The following is a 16956-nucleotide window of genomic DNA, read 5'->3' on the forward strand; positions in this document are numbered from 1 at the left end:
TTCAAGTGATGGCAGAATGACTTTACAAACAATGCTACTACCTTGCAAGGAGTTTACTGATTTTGCTATAAAAAATGAGTCTGATACCTCACATTCTTACACTACAAAAACTCAAAACTCTTACATGAAACAGAGAAAAGAAAATTTGGCATTTAATGAGGTTTTAGTTCTTATGGATTTTGCAGAAACCTATAGTTTCATTCTGCAAAATGAAGTGCAATCCTACCATTGGAGCCACTTGAGCTGCTCAGTTCATCCAGTAGTGATTTTTTCTAAAAATGAAGATTCCACCATAAAAGAAACAACATTGTGTTTGATTTCAGGTGATCTAAAGCATGATGTACCATTTGTTTATTCAGTACAAGGAAAAAAAAACCATAGATTTCATAAAACAAAACTTCCCTGGCATTGACCAAATTGAGTATTTTACATATGGTTGCAGTGCTCAGTACAAAAACTTCAAAAACATGATAAAGTTACGTTTTCATTTTAAAGATTTAAAACTAAATGCAAGCTGGTCATTTCATGCTATGAGTCATGGTAAAACAACACGCGATGGGATCGGGGGCACAGTCAAGAGAACTGATTAAAAAAAAAAAAAAACTTGCAGAGCAAAAGTGAGCAGATAATAAAAACTGAACAAATGTACAATTTTTGCAAAAGTTTATTCTCAAAAATATCTTTTTTCTTTTTAAAGGAAGAAGAAATTGAAACTAAAAGAAGAATGCTTGAAACTAGATTTCAATGGGTCAAACAATACTGGGTACAAGAATTTTCCATTATTTTAAGCCAGCTTCTTGGGAAGAAATTACAGCCAAACAAAGTGAGTTCAGGCTTGGAAATTTTGTTGAAACAAAATATTTTTGTGGCTATCCCAACTATTAAACCTAACCTACATTCCTTCGTTGCATGCGTTTATGAGCAAAACTGGTGGATAGGAATGGTTCTGGGTTTCAATGAAAAAGACGGGGACTACGACGTTCTTTTTATGCACCTTCACAGACCAGCAGAAGCTTTCTTTTGGCCTCAAAAAGAAGACAGATGTCCTGTTCCACCAGCCCATCTATTATGTGTAATAGCTCCTCCAGAGTTAGCATCTCAGTTTGGCAGATCTTATAAGATTGATGCTAATTCCCAAAAGATAATCATCAATGCTTTATTGCAAAAAAAACTTAGTGGACATTAAAATGTAATTATTGTACATACTGCTTCGTATAAACTTCAACTGAATAACTGATAAACTTTAAAGTCATCACAAACTCTTTGTACAAAGGATTTGTTTGAAAACAAATAATCGTCAACTCATGTATTCAAATGTAAATAAACCTATTTTGTAAAATATTCAGCGTATGTATCTTTTATTTTAAAGTAATCGATACATAAGACTAGAGTTCATCTGGTATTTTCACAGTTTTATTAACTTCAAATACTTAATTATTGTATCAAAAATGTATTTTACAAAGTAAACTGCAAAATTTGACTTCAATTTGTTATAAAATTGTTACAACTCAGAACCCCACCAAATTTTTTTGCACCATTTGGAAGGTAATTTTATGCTGCTTTCAAAAATATATTGTTGCATTGGGTTATTTGGACAGAGATTTTAGCTATTCATAATTTTCTGAACCTACATTACAATTTTCAAATTAACAATATTTTGCGTTTTAATACAGTTTTTCAATATGATTGAACATTATAAATTGGAATTGTGTAGATCTATCAGTCACTAATGATTTTGCTTCAAATTCTGTAAAAGCATGCATGCTTTAGTTACATGTTAATCGCCCTCAGAAATGCAATTAGCCTAAAACTTTAAACAGTGATAACTCAGAAACTACTAGTTAGAATTAGATGAAACTTTGAATAATTTCTTGCCTCTATGCATACATTTCAATTATAAATATTCATAAACATCTGTGACAGGTGCGTGTAGAGCACTGGATGACTTAGTATCGAATGACCCACTTGCATCTTTCCAATTTCAGCACTGAAGTGCCAGAATGAACAGCAAAATCAACTTCATTACACAGGTATCACTAATCTAGTATACCTTCTATGATTTTTTTTAAATTAAGACAAAATTAAAGGAAACTACACATCTCTGCCTTACCTAACACACAACACATAATCCCCTTGGATTGTTTTGCTGTCTCTCACAAGGAAAACACCACCTTCTCTTTCACCCATCAGGAGATCAGTAGCATCCTTCCTAGTCATGGAACCAAAGTACCAACTGAAACATTAACAGCCTGTTACTGTGTTTGCATATAGAAAACATCAACCAACTGTGATATGCAGTATAATTTCCCAAATGTGTTTCACCTAAGCTTACAACACATGAAACATGACGTGGAAAGCACAGTGATATAGCATAGCAAGTTTTGCATTTGTACATGTTGTAAATAAAATACTGACATTCGAATACTTTGAAAATGCCAAACATATTCAAAATCACACATGATATTGACTATCAAAAGAAAGTAACACTATACATAACATGAACAAATTGCTGTTAATCAGATATTTTTCTACATAATGTTTCATTACAGAAAACGACACTATGTGTCTGTTAGAAATTATTTTTTCCTTTCTCTGTACTTTTCTGCCAGTCCTGTTTATTAGCCAGTTGTAAGATTTTACATTACTACACTTGACATCATTTAACACACTGGCTTGAAAACTCATCTCCATCACTTAGGGGAGCAATATTAACTGTAGCATGTGCAGGTAAAAATGAACAATTACTGTATCCTTTCATGTAACAATTAGATACGCACGAGGCCAAAATTCAGTGTTATGAATTTAATAAATAAATGGTAACAAATTCAAAAGTGCAATTATGTTCCAACAGGAGTGTAAAAAAACAAAATAAATTTTTCAATTACTTTCAAAAACAGTCATGTCTTTGCAGCAATTAGGCAGAATACTGGCATCCCTCTCAATCTTAAGAAATGCTTCAGCAAAGTAGGCCTACTGAAATGTTTTATCTGGGAAGACAAGTAACAGAGGCTGTATCAAAGGTAACAGTTTTAGCTGAGTATTTTTAATGAAATTTTGTTTTGAAAAGTGGATGCACAACCGACTAGGAAAAATTATTCAAAGAAATTGTTACTAATTGTAGCTTTGGATATGTATGACACTTTTTATCCACAACTAATAGAGCTATACCAACAATTGATATAGAACACGAATATGTAAGTAAATAGTGTACCAGAATGCTCCAAATTTTTGGATGTACATACTGATGAAAACTTGAACTGTAAACAAAAAGCTTATTACTCTATTACTCAGCTTCTCAGACAATTAAGCCCAGTTACTTTTGCTCTTTTCCTTATAACTGTTAGTCTTGGAAACACACAACTCAATCTTCTGACATATTTTGCATGTTTCCACTCAATAGTATATTATGGAATTATTTTCTGAGGTAACTTATAACTCAGAAAGAAAGTACTGATAGCACAAAACTGAGGAATAAGAACAATATGTGGTATTCGCCCATGGTCATCATGACATTTTACAGTGTCTTCACAATACATATATTCACTAATGAATTCATCATAAATAATCCATCACAATTTGAGAACAACAGTGACATCCTTATTACCCATTATTAAAGCTGTTAGTGGCTCAAAAAGAAGATCAATAGTCAGCAACAAAATATGTGATCATTTGCCCATTAACATAAGATCTAACCTACAATCATTTCTGCTGGACAATTTCTTTTATTTCATGAATGAATTTCTATTAAAAAACTGGTTGCCTGTGAAAAAATAGCTTCTAAGTGTAGTTGCACAAGTAGGACTAAAGAAATTATGCATTCACTAATGTTAACACTAATTATGTACAAATATCCTGTAAACTGATTCGTTCCACATCACATCAATAAAAAAAATACTTCAAATGATCCATTCCACATGTTCCTAATTAACTTTACACTTTCCTTTCCCAGTAAAATATCCAGTGAGGTGAAGCTGTGTTACAGCACTGGACTCAGATTTGGGAGGAGAAAGTTTTTAACCTCTGTCTGGCCATCCTGACTTGTATTACCCATGGTTTCCTCAAGCTGCTGTGGTTAATGGTGGGATTGATCCACTGAAAAGGCCATGAAAAACTCCCTCCTAAACCCTTACCTAATCTGATCCAAACTTGTGTTTGGTATATCCCCTGCTGTGTGTACTGAATAGCAAATTACAAATAAATAAAAATAAAATAAGACAAAACTAAATCAGATCATCAACAAGTAATTGCAACTAGTAGAGAACACTGCTGAGGACATTTAAAAACTATCATTATTTTTCTTTTACACATCACTCTTCACTTCTATTGTTAGACATGATCATTAACAATACAGGCTCAGAACACCCAATGGCACATTTCTGCTAGTATGGGGATTAGTGTTTACCACTTTTGAATTAGGCTTGATTGCACATCAAGTTATGCAGTAAGTGGTTTGAGAAAATTGAGGAATAGCTGGGCAGTATTTTTTGGGGCACCATTGTGTTTAAGTCTATAACATTTTAAAAAATGATTATTTCTTCAGCATGGTCTTGACTGTCAGCTGTAGCATATATATTTGTAAATAAACACATGGGTGTGTAACTGCCATCAAGTGTGTTGTTAATAACAAAATGATCTCGGCAGACTTATGTTCCTTACTTTTCAATGGTCAGTGTTTTCATTGAAAATTTGGTGTGTTTCAGAGCTTCTTTCGAAGTGTGCAATATAAGGACTGTGATGCATCACAATCCTGCAACTACACGTTTAAAACCCATGAAAAACGCACTGTGAAAATCATTGGGTTAGGTGAAATGTGTGATGTGTATAGGCCTTAAAGCTGTAAACAAATAAACGATTTTAATGTTTATTTTCTGGCGTGCTTCCATCAAATTCCAAAAGAGCCGTCTATTACTTACAGACGACCAGCTATTCACGAGATGATGTTCATATTTACATTAAGTTACATATGAAATGAAAGTGGCGATGAATCATAACAGTTTGAGAAATTAAAATATCGGTAAGTACTGCCATAGTATTTCCGAATCACGAAATTTGTTGGAACGCCTTTACAACATGTACGAATCCGTCGTCTTACATAAAACACAAGTATATTACGTGAGTACAATAGCTCCCTATTGTGAAATGCCATGCATCTATAACTGCATTAAAGGAATAATATACAAGTTGCATTTCGAAATACTTAAAGGTGTGTGATTTTAAATAACGTACCTTGATCTATCGTATGGGTCGAATGTTGCAGCCATTCTTCAGTTTCTGCGCTCTGGCTGTGTATCATCAAAATAATATAAACATCCTTTTTGATAAATTCATCACTTTTCAACAGCAGTTCCTGTAGACCATTAATTTGCATTAAAGCTGCCTGTAGAGCAACAACGAATATCAGCCATAACCAAAACAAACTGTTACGCAGACAGACTGTAACCGGAAAACATCATTTAACAACGTCTGCAGCCCATACAATTACTCAGATGACACTTCGTATGTAATCTGAATGACCTATTTCATTTACTTCACCGTCCAAGCGTGACTCGATGAAGGTCCGAACGAGAACACTAACGTAATGTTTACAAACGAATGAATTCGTCTCTGAGTGAACTGTTAGGAAAATAATGACACATTACGATAAAACTCTCCACTCCCACGATTTCTGCACAATTTTCCAGTCAGCACACAAGCCACAGACTTTCAATATGGCAGCGATGACACTTTTCGCCTATCTTGTCCGAGGTTGACAAATATTATCTTGTCCTCCTCCTTACAGTTCCAAATCTTCGAATATGTAAACAACACTCAAAGTTCTGAGACATCGTAAAGGCTAAACACATCCTCTACATAAGAGGGATGAGTGTAATTAGATGTTCAACCAGAGGCACGCTTAGAAATTTATCCGACGAGCGAGGGCAAAACTCAAAAATTTTCATTATTGATATTATGGTTTGACCAGTTTCGAGACTTGTCATACCACTAACTACATACTGTTACAGCTCGCTAACTGAAAGGTTTACTGGAATTAAGGAAATCACTTCTAGAAGTGTAATGAATAAAAATTCTATACTCAAGATTCCAGGAGGAGGTAGGCACAAATGCACAGTTGTTGACGCGAATGTGCTAAATATTTACAATTTCTATTTCTATTTTTTATTTATCCTGTGGATCAGATATTATACAAAAAGTATATACGATATAGGAAAACTCATTTTTAATTAAGAAATACGAAGTTTCAGAACACTGTTCTCTCTAAAAAAACAGAGAATGGAAACAGAAAATTGCTCATTGGTGAATGTAGCAACACACCGAGTATACAAACACACGAATATGAGCAGCTAAGAAATATGCAGATAATGGATTGTCGCTCGAAAATTTATATAAACTTGACTGTTGTTGTTGTGGTCTTCAGTCCAGAGACTGGTTTGATGCAGCTCTCCATGCTACTCTATCCTGTGCAAGCTTCTTCATCTCCCAGTACCTACTGCACCCTACATCCTTCTGAATCTGCTTAGTGTATTTATCTCTTGGTCTCCCTCTACGATTTTTACCCTCCACGCTGCCCTCCAATACTAAATTGGTGATCCCTCGATGTCTCTGAACATGTCCTACCAACCGATCCCTTCTTCTAGTCAAGTTGTACCACAAGCTCATCTTCTCCCCAATTCTATTCAATACCTCCTCGTTAGTTATGTGATTTACCAATCTAATCTTCAGCATTCTTCTGTAGCACCACATTTCGAAAGCTACTATTCTCTTCTTGTCTAAACTATTTGTCGTCTACGTTTCACTTCCATACATGGCTACACTCCATACAAATACTTTCAGAAACGACTTCCTGACATTTAAATCTATACTCGATGTTAACAAATTTTTCTTCTTCAGAAACGCTTTCCTTGCCATTGCCAGTCTACATTTTATATCCTCTCTACTTCGACCATCATCAGTTATTTTGCTCCCCGAATAGCAAAACTCCTTTACTACTTTAAGTGTCTCCTAATCTAATTCCCTCAGCATCACCCGACTTAATTCGACTACATTCCATTATCCTCAGTTTGCTTTCGTTGATGGTCATCTTATATCCTCCTTTCAAGACACTGTCCATTCCGTTCAGCTGCTTTTCCAACTCCTTTGCTGTCTCTGACAGAATTACAATGTCATTGGTGAACCTCAAAGTTTTTATTTCTTCACCATGGATTTTAATACCAACTACTAACTTTTCTGTTGTTTCCTTTATTGCTTGCTCAATATACAGATTGAATAACATCAGGGAGAGGCTACAACCCTGTCTCGCTCCCTTCCCAACCACTGCTTCCCTTTCATACCCCTCGACTCTTATAACTGCCATCTGCTATCTGTACAAATTGTAAACAGCCTTTCGCTCCCTGTAGTTTACCCCTGCCACGTTCAGAATTTGAAAGAGAGTATTCCAATCAACATTGTCAAAAGCTTTCTCTAAGTCTACAAACGCTAGAAACGTAGGTTTGACTTTCCTTAATCTTTCTTCTAAGATAAGTCGTAGGGTCAGTATTGCCTCACATGTTCCAATATTTCTACGGAATCCAAACTGATCTTCCCCAAGGTCGGCTTCTATCAGTTTTTCAATTCGTCTGTAAAGAATTCGCGTTAGTATTTTGTAGCTGTGACTTATTAAACTGATAGTTCGGTAATTTTCACATCTGTCAACACCTGCTTTCTTTGGGATTGGAATTATTATATTCTTTTTGAAGTCTGAGGGTATTTCACCTGTCTCATACATCTAGCTCACCAGATGCTAGAGTTTTGCAGGACTGGCTCTCCCAAGGCCATCAGTAGTTCTATTGGAATGTTGTCCACTCCGGGAGCCTTATTTAGACTCAGGTCTTTCAGTGCTCTGTCAAACTCTTCACGCAGTATCATATCTCCCATTTCATCTTCATCTACATCCTCTTCCATTTCCATAATATTCTCCTCAAGTACATCGCCCTTGTATAGACCCTCTATATACTCCTTCCACCTTTCTGCTTTCCCTCCTTTGCTTAGAACTGGGTTTCCGTCTGAGCTCTTGATATTCATGCAAGTGGTTCTCCTTTCTCCAAAGATATCTTTAATTTTCCTGTAGGCAGTATCTATCTTACCCCTAGTGAGATAAGCCTCTACATTCTTACATTTGTCCTCTAGCCATTCCTACTTAGCCATTTTGCACTTCCTGTCGACCTAATTTTTGAAACGTTTGTATTCCTTTTTGCCTGCTTCATTTACTGCATTTTTATATTTTCTCCTTTCATCAATCAAATTCAATATTTCTTCTGTCACCCTAGGATTTCTACTAGCCCTCGTCTTTTTACCTACTTGATCCTCTGCTGCCTTCACTACTTCATCCCTCAGAGCTACCCATTCTTCTTCTACCGTATTTCTTTCCCCCATTCCTGTCAATTGTTCCCTTATGCTCTCCCTGAAACTCTGTACAACCTCTGGTTTAGTCTGTTTATCCAGGTCTCATCTCCTTAAATTCCCACATTTTTGCAGTTTCTTCAATTTTAATCTGCAGTTCATAACCAATAGATTGTGGTCAGAGTCCACATCTGCCCCTGGAAATGTCTTACAATTTAAAACCTGGTTCCTAAATCTCTGTCTTACCATTATATAATCTATCTGATACCTTTTAGTATCTCCAGGGTTCTTCCATGTATACAACCTTCTTTCATGATTCTTGAACCAAGTGTTAGCTATGATTAAGTTATGCTCTGCGCAAAATTCTACCAGGTGGCTTCCTCTTTCATTTCTTAGCCCAAATCCATATTCACCTACTATGTTTCCTTCTCTCCATTTTCCTACACTCGTATTCCAGTCACCCATGACTATAAAATTTTCATCTCCCTTCACTACCTGAATAATTTCTTTTATCTCATCATACATTTCATCAATTTCTTCGTCATCTGCAGAGCTAGTTGGCATATAAACTTGTACTACTGTAGCAGGCGTGGGCTTCGTGTCTATCTTGGCCACAATAATGCGTTCACTATGCTGTTTGTAGAAGCTTACCCGCACTCCTATTTTTTTTATTCATTATTAAACCTACTCCTGCACTACCCCTATTTGATTTTGTGTTTATAACCCTGTATTCACCTGACCAAAAGTCTTGTTCCTCCTGCCACCGAACTTCACTAATTCCCACTATATCTAACTTTAACCTATCCATTTCCCTTTTTAAATTTTCTAATCTACCTGCCCGATTAAGGGATCTGACATTCCAAGCTCTGATCTGTAGAACGCCAGTATTCTTTCTCCTGATAACGACGTCCTCTTGAGTAGTCCCTGCTCGGAGATCTGAATGGGGGACTATTTTACCTCCGGAATATTTTAAACCAAGAGGATGCCATCATCATTTAATCATACAGTAAAGCTGCATGCACTCGGGAAAAATTATGGCTGTAGTTTCCCCTTGCTTTCAGCCGTTATCAGTACCAGGACAGCAAGTCCATTTTGGTTAGTGTTACAAGGTCAGATCAGTCAATCATCTAGACTGTTGCCCCTGCAACTACTGAAAAGGCTGCTGCCCCTCATCAGGAGCCACACGTTTGACTGGCCTCTCTACAGATACCCCTCCGTTGTGGTTGCACCTACAGTATGGCTGTCTGTATCATTGAGGCATGCAAGCCTCCCCACCAATGGCAAGGTCCGTGGTTCATGGGGGGAGGACGGAGGTAAACTTGACTATTGATGAATATAGTAAACCACAAAGTATACAAACAATGAATATGAGCAACTAAGAAATATGTAGGCAAATGGACAGCACTCGAGAATTTACACAAATATATACTGAAATACAGGAATAATGAAAATGTCCACTGGAAATTCAACAGACGGAGAATAACATTGAAAAATATACAAAATATGAAACCAACCATTGAGCATAAACAGACAATGAAACTTACTACTAATAAATGGTGTTCATAACATAAAAATTATTAAAAAATTTGTGAAGTGTAAGAGAAAAATACTTTATACTGTAGAATTATAGGTTATTATTTTGCCAACAATTGTTCTACACTCACTAACAGTATTTTCCAAAGGAAGCAGAAGTTTTATGTTTTGCAACTCAATTTACTTTCGGTTGTAAATATTGAATTTACTTTTTTTAATTTTTCATTTCCTGGAATTCTTGCACTGAATTGTAGCAGTGTTTTGTTAGAAATGCCTTTAGTTTGTCTTTAAATTCTGGATCTGGAGCAAGTTTTATTTGATCTAGAATCTTACTGTGTAATATGACACCAAGGTGAATTACAGTCTTTTGGCCTGATGATGTCCTTGAAAAGATTTAGTGGATATTCAGTTTTCCTGTCGTATAATTTGTGTGTATATCTTTATATTGGATTAGTTTTCCTGTTGTTATGAGGTTTTCCCTGGTGAATAGGATTTTTTCTTGGATAAACAGACATGGGATGTTTAGAACATGAAGTTTTATAAAGTGACATTTCCAGGACTTTGTTTGGGACAACAAATTATCCTCAGTGTTCTTTATATAGTTTAAAGATGTTTGTACTGTGAGTTGAATTTCCTCAGAAGATAATGCCATAGTGGAGCAAGGAGTGGAGCTGTGCATAGGATACGTGCATTCAATGGCTTTACTTACAGTAGATTTCAATACTCCTAGTCTGTAGCACAATGATGAGAGTTTCTTTGATAAGTTGTTTATGCGTGTATCCTATTTTAAATTCTGTTGCATCCAGAGACTCAAAAATTTTGTCACATTTTCATTTTCAGTTATATGATTATTTGAATTTACTTGGATAGTTTTTTGGCAGATGAGGGAATTAAATGGAAGTTGATATATACAGTTTTTCCACTATTAACAAATAGGCAAGTTTTGTTAAACCACTCAGAAAGTCTTTTCATAGAGTTATCAGACAGTGACTGAAGGTCTTTAGGACTAGATCTATGCTTATAACACCAGTAAACAGGAAAGTTTTGTGAGCTCATGTGATCAACAAGGTCATCTACAGAAATGAGGAAAAATAATGACCTTAGAGCAGAGCCCTGTGGAACAGCGCATTTTATTGATCTTTCATCTGAGAGGAAAACCCTACTACTAATTTTGTTCTGTACATTAATATTGTATTGAAGTGATACTTTCTGTCTGCAGTTCTGTAAGAGCATACTGAGCTATGTGTCACACTTCTCATTCATCTTCTTTCCAATTTATCAAGTGGTATTTTATGATCTAGTAAATCGAAAGATTTAGAGAGATCTAAGAAGGTACTTGCAGCTATGTCATGTTGGTTCATTAATTTTAATGTATGTTCCAACAGTTCAAAAACTATTATTTGGGTGGACATAGATTTTCTAAAGTAATGTTGTTGAATTCTGATAGGTACATGATAGTTTAATCATTTATAAGACGGTTATAAAAAAATTTCTAAGATTTTTGAGAAGATACTTAATATGGGCAAAGGATACTAAACCATGGGAACCTTTCTTTAATAATGTTGAGACTTTAGTTATTTTGAGAACATCTGGAAGTATGCCAGGTGTTAATGAATGGTTGAAGATGGTTGATAATGGCTTTACTGTGGGGGGAACACACGCTTTTAATGTGATGTCAGGTACTTCATCATACCACTACAGGTTTTATTGCTCAACAATTTTATTATGTTTATAATTTCATTGGGATTTGTATCATAAACAAACATCGAAGTGGTGTTTGACATATGGCTGGAACGTGAGAATGGTAACTTGTAGTTAGCCTGAACAAGATCTTTTGCTAGTGAGATGAAGTATTTATTGAATTTGTTTACAACTGTCTGTGAATCCGTGACCTTACAATCTTTAAGTGATAGAGAAATATCCTTCTTTTTAGGTGTTGAACTACTTTCCATAAGGGTTTCATTTTGTTTGAAGAGTTACTGGGGATTGATGACCTCCGATGTTAAGTCCCATAGTGCTCAGAGCCATCTGAAGAGTTACTTATAAAAGTGTAATTCCATAAATGTTTTGCCTATCTAATAACTCCAAGATATTTTTTGTAGGCTTTATAACAGTCAGGAAAATCTTGAGTAATTTTGTATTTTTTGCACTTGTATTATAGAAATCTGTTCCTCTTAATAGAAATTTCGATTCATTTTGTTACCCATGACTTTCTATTGTTATTGCTTGAAATTTTTGTATCAAGAGGAAATGCTGTATTAAAATAATAAAGGAAGGTGTTTTGAAAACTTAAGAGCATACTATCAACAGCAGTTTGTGTATAAATACTTTTCCAATTTTTCTTGGCTAAAAGGAAATTATCCTAAGAAAAGGTTCTTCTTTGAATTACTTTTTCGGGGCCCATTTTACTCTTTCACACATCAATGCTCAGTAGCAGAGCATCATGGTGAATGTATCCCACGCTCAGTACTTCATCAGTGAATAAGGAGCCAGTATCAGTGTATTGTCTCTTAATACATGCTGTAATATCTGAGGTGGTAAACTAATATTGTACCTGAATTTTATGTAGTAGAACCTTGTTGTTCAACATAACCCCTACAGTCACAAGAAACATAAAACCAAAACTATATATATATATATATATATATACATATATACATATATATATATATGTTACTGTACTCAATTACTTTGTGAATTTATATCATGTGAAGTTTAATTTGTTTGGTTTATATATTTGTTTTTAAGATTTGTTCAACAGCACTATTACACAAGAAACTTTTATTCATTTTTTCGATATAAGCACATGACAAATTCCATATCATTGTATATGATAAAATGAATGCTCAATAATAATAAAATTATAATAACAACTGAGTCATAACAATTTTTGATACTAATTGAAAGGATATGCCACCATAAAACCAACCTCATTTCGTATTAGTAAGAGCAGTTCTTAAACTTCAAAAAATTTCCTTTTAAATTTGTAGTGGAAACTGAAGGACAGCATGCCACTGAGATCCTTAAGGAGATTACTACTACGAAAAAAAAACCTCATAGAATAAAGTTCTTTATAGCAACATTAGGGTGCAAAAATACATTCAATAAAGAGTGGTGAGTAACTAAGTTTGAATAATGTGCCATATCGGTGGTGATGTAAGGAGTGGGACTGGGTGACAGACCTTTTATCTCCATGAATAAAATAATGTGGCATTACAGATGACTTTGATGTCGTAACAATGCATGGTCGCCTTCTACCTGACATTCATGCTAATGGATGGCAAGCCACATGTTGTCATTGGGCCAAATGTACATCTCGTTTTGTTACTTCTGTTATCAACATTTACTGAACCATGATTAAGGCATAAGAGTCAAAGTCGAGAGAAGAAGTTACAAGACCCCTTCTAGCTAGACCAGTTTTGATTTTCTATCATTTCCCTGAAGCACTTCACACAAATCACTTATCTCAACAGGGCCTAACCTGATCGCCTCCATTATTCTTGTCTAACTGTGGGAAGCCCTAATTAACAGTTAAGTTTATAACAATGATTTCTTATACAGTTTTTTAATGTAATGAAGATATGTTTTTCAACATTTACAGCCGTTTAACTATGCATGACTCTTAAAGTCGTCTTTCAGTATTTTTATCACTATTGTACTGAATGGAAAGGCTATAAATGATGAGTCACAGGTAGCAGATATATTTAACAATCATTTCGTAAATATATAGGAACAAACAGCTCAAGAGAAAAAAAAACAGCAGTATGTTGAGAAACCAACTTTTATAGTATTCAATGAAATGAATGTATTACCAACTTCTCCCACTGAAATTAAGAGAATTATACATACCCTCAACAATAAAAGCTCATCTGCTTTTGATCGTCTTTAGAATTGGGTACTAAAGATCTGTTCCCATATAATAAGTTGGTTGGTTTTGGGGAAGGAGACCAGACAGCGTGGTCATCGGTCTCATCGGATTAGGGAAGGATGGGGAAGGAAGAAGTCGGCCGTGCCCTTTCAGAGGAACCATCCCGGCATTTGCCTGGAGTGATTTAGGGAAATCACGGAAAACCTAAATCAGGATGGCCGGACGCGGGATTGAACCGTCGTCCTTCCGAATGCGAGTCCAGTGTCTAACCACTGCGCTATAATAAGTCCTATGAAACTTCCTGGTGGATTAAAACTGTGTGCCGGACCGAGACTCAAACTTGGGACCTTTACCTTTCACGGGCAAGTCATCTACCAACTGAGCTACACAAGCATGAATCACGACCCTGGGGGATGTTTCCAGGCTGTGGCTAAGCCATGTCATCGCAATATCCTTTCTTCCAGCAGTGCTAGTTCTGCAAGGTTGGCAGAAGAGCTTCTGTTACGTTTGGAAGGGAGGTGACGAGATACTGGCAGAATCGAAGCTGTGAGGGCGTGTCTGGTTTGTGCTTGGATAGCTAAGTTGGTAGAACATTTGCAGGCTATTGGAAAGGGTTCTGAGTTCCAGTCTTGATTCGGCACACAGTTTTAATCTGCCAGGAAGTTTCATATCAGCGCACACTCCACTGCAGAGTGAAAATCTCATTCTGGAATAAGCCCTATGTTATCTGATAAACACACACATACACACACACACACACACACACACACACACACACAAACACACACACAAAGATATATACACTCCTGGAAATTGAAATAAGAACACCGTGAATTCATTGTCCCAGGAAGGGGAAACTTTATTGACACATTCCTGGGGTCAGATACATCACATGATCACACTGACAGAACTACAGGCACATAGACACAGGCAACAGAGCATGCACAATGTCGGCACTAGTACAGTGTATATCCACCTTTCGCAGCAATGCAGGCTGCTATTCTCCCATGGAGACGATCGTAGAGATGCTGGATGTAGTCCTGTGGAACGGCTTGCCATGCCATTTCCACCTGGCGCCTCAGTTGGACCAGCGTTCGTGCTGGACGTGCAGACCGCGTGAGACGACGCTTCATCCAGTCCCAAACATGCTCAATGGGGGACAGATCCGGAGATCTTGCTGGCCAGGGTAGTTGACTTACACCTTCTCGAGAACGTTGGGTGGCACGGGATACATGCGGACGTGCATTGTCCTGTTGGAACAGCAAGTTCCCTTGCCGGTCTAGGAATGGTAGAACGATGGGTTCGATGACGGTTTGGATGTACCGTGCACTATTCAGTGTCCCCTCGACGATCACCAGTGGTGTACGGCCAGTGTAGGAGATCGCTCCCCACGCCATGATGCCGGGTGTTGGCCCTGTGTGCCTCGGTCGTATGCAGGCCTGATTGTGGCGCTCACCTGCACGGCGCCAAACACGCATACGACCATCATTGGCACCAAGGCAGAAGCGACTCTCATCGCTGAAGACGACACGTCTCCATTCGTCCCTCCATTCACGCCTGTCGCGACACCACTGGAGGCGGGCTGCACGATGTTGGGGCGTGAGCGGAAGACGGCCTAACGGTGTGCGGGACCGTAGCCCAGCTTCATGGAGACGGTTGCGAATGGTCCTCGCCGATACCCCAGGAGCAACAGTGTCCCTAATTTGCTGGGAAGTGGCGGTGCGGTCCCCTACGGCACTGCGTAGGATCCTACGGTCTTGGCGTGCATCCGTGCGTCGCTGCGGTCCGGTCCCAGGTCGACGGGCACGTGCACCTTCCGCCGACCACTGGCGACAACATCGATGTACTGTGGAGACCTCACGCCCCACGTGTTGAGCAATTCGGCGGTACGTCCACCCGGCCTCCCGCATGCCCACTATACGCCCTCGCTCAAAGTCCGTCAACTGCACATACGGTTCACGTCCACGCTGTCGCGGCATGCTACCAGTGTTAAAGACTGCGATGGAGCTCCGTATGCCACGGCAAACTGGCTGACACTGACGACGGCGGTGCACAAATGCTGCGCAGCTAGCGCCATTCGACGGCCAACACCGCGGTTCCTGGTGTGTCCGCTGTGCCGTGCGTGTGATCATTGCTTGTACAGCCCTCTCGCAGTGTCCGGAGCAAGTATGGTGGGTCTGACACACCGGTGTCAATGTGTTCTTTTTTCCATTTCCAGGAGTGTATATATATATATCCTACACACTATCATTTAAACATTAAAGTTACGGAAATTCTTCTATAGAATAGAAGGAGTTGTCAAGGAGAAGTTAAATTTTCAAAACGCTGTAGAAATAACACCACTGGTCAGAATAAGATCAAATTGCAAAGGAATATTATCAGAGAAGGGGGAAATCGTATGGCATAAGAAAAAAATAGTGTGAAAATTGATCAATAGATATCGCTGTATGTGTCAGAATACGTAAATGAGAACACCTGTCATGCGCACGACCCACTGAAGTTGGTATAAACACGCCAGGAACACAGCTTTTCCTCCTTTTGCGTCTGCGTAATTCGCCATAACTGCCTCAATGCAGGATCGCGCTCTGCTCGTAAAGCTGTATTACAAGAATGATGACTGTGCACACGTCACTCTGCAGGAGTTCCAAACACTGAAGGTCTTGGAAAAAGGCGTTTGTCTGATGAATGCCGTGGGTCTGGAGAAAATGATTCGGAAATTCGAAAAGACAGTGTGCAACCTGGTAAAGGGAGGAAACGAATTGATTCGATGTCAGTGAAAGCAGTGGTCACAGCAATGCTGGAAGAGACGAGTGGTGGTGTGCAAACATGTATGTAGTGCATGCAGAACTGCCCGAACATTAGACATACCCATGAGCATGGTGCATAAAATCCTATGAAACATCCCTTTTTGCTATCCATTCAAAATTACCCATGTGCATGAGTTGCTTTCTGTTGACCTGCCAGCAAGAGAGACCTTTGCATGGAAGTGGACAATGATTGGCTGCGGAAGATTTTGTGGACAGACAAAACCCACTTCCATCTGACAGGATATGTCAGTACACAGAATTATCGAATATGGGCAACGGAAAATCCACACTCAAGTAAACCAGTACCACTTCATCCTAAGAAAGTCACTGAGTGGTGCGGGGGCATCATTTATCATAGGGCCACATGTTTTT

At 37.9% G+C, this 16956-nt stretch overlaps 1 protein-coding gene across 3 annotated transcripts in view; it reads right to left on the minus strand.

The window, feature by feature from the left end:
• Window positions 1-5709, minus strand: part of LOC126470009 (adapter molecule Crk) — a 34046-nt gene extending 28337 nt beyond the window's left edge. The window contains exons 1-3 of one of the 3 annotated variants that reach the window (XM_050097487.1): window positions 5528-5709; window positions 5227-5433; window positions 2111-2233 (exon numbers count right to left, since the gene is read on the minus strand). In XM_050097487.1, coding sequence (XP_049953444.1) covers window positions 2111-2233; window positions 5227-5261 — 158 coding nt within the window. In that variant the 5' untranslated portion in view covers window positions 5262-5433; window positions 5528-5709. Of the gene's footprint in view, window positions 1-2110; window positions 2234-5226 lie in introns of all 3 variants that reach the window. The other 2 variants (XM_050097486.1, XM_050097485.1) reach the window with 2 other exon arrangements.
• Window positions 5710-16956: the final 11247 nt, after the last annotated feature.

The sequence above is a fragment of the Schistocerca serialis genome, chromosome 3, assembly GCF_023864345.2.
Source record: "Schistocerca serialis cubense isolate TAMUIC-IGC-003099 chromosome 3, iqSchSeri2.2, whole genome shotgun sequence".
Taxonomy (NCBI): Eukaryota; Metazoa; Arthropoda; class Insecta; order Orthoptera; family Acrididae; genus Schistocerca; species Schistocerca serialis.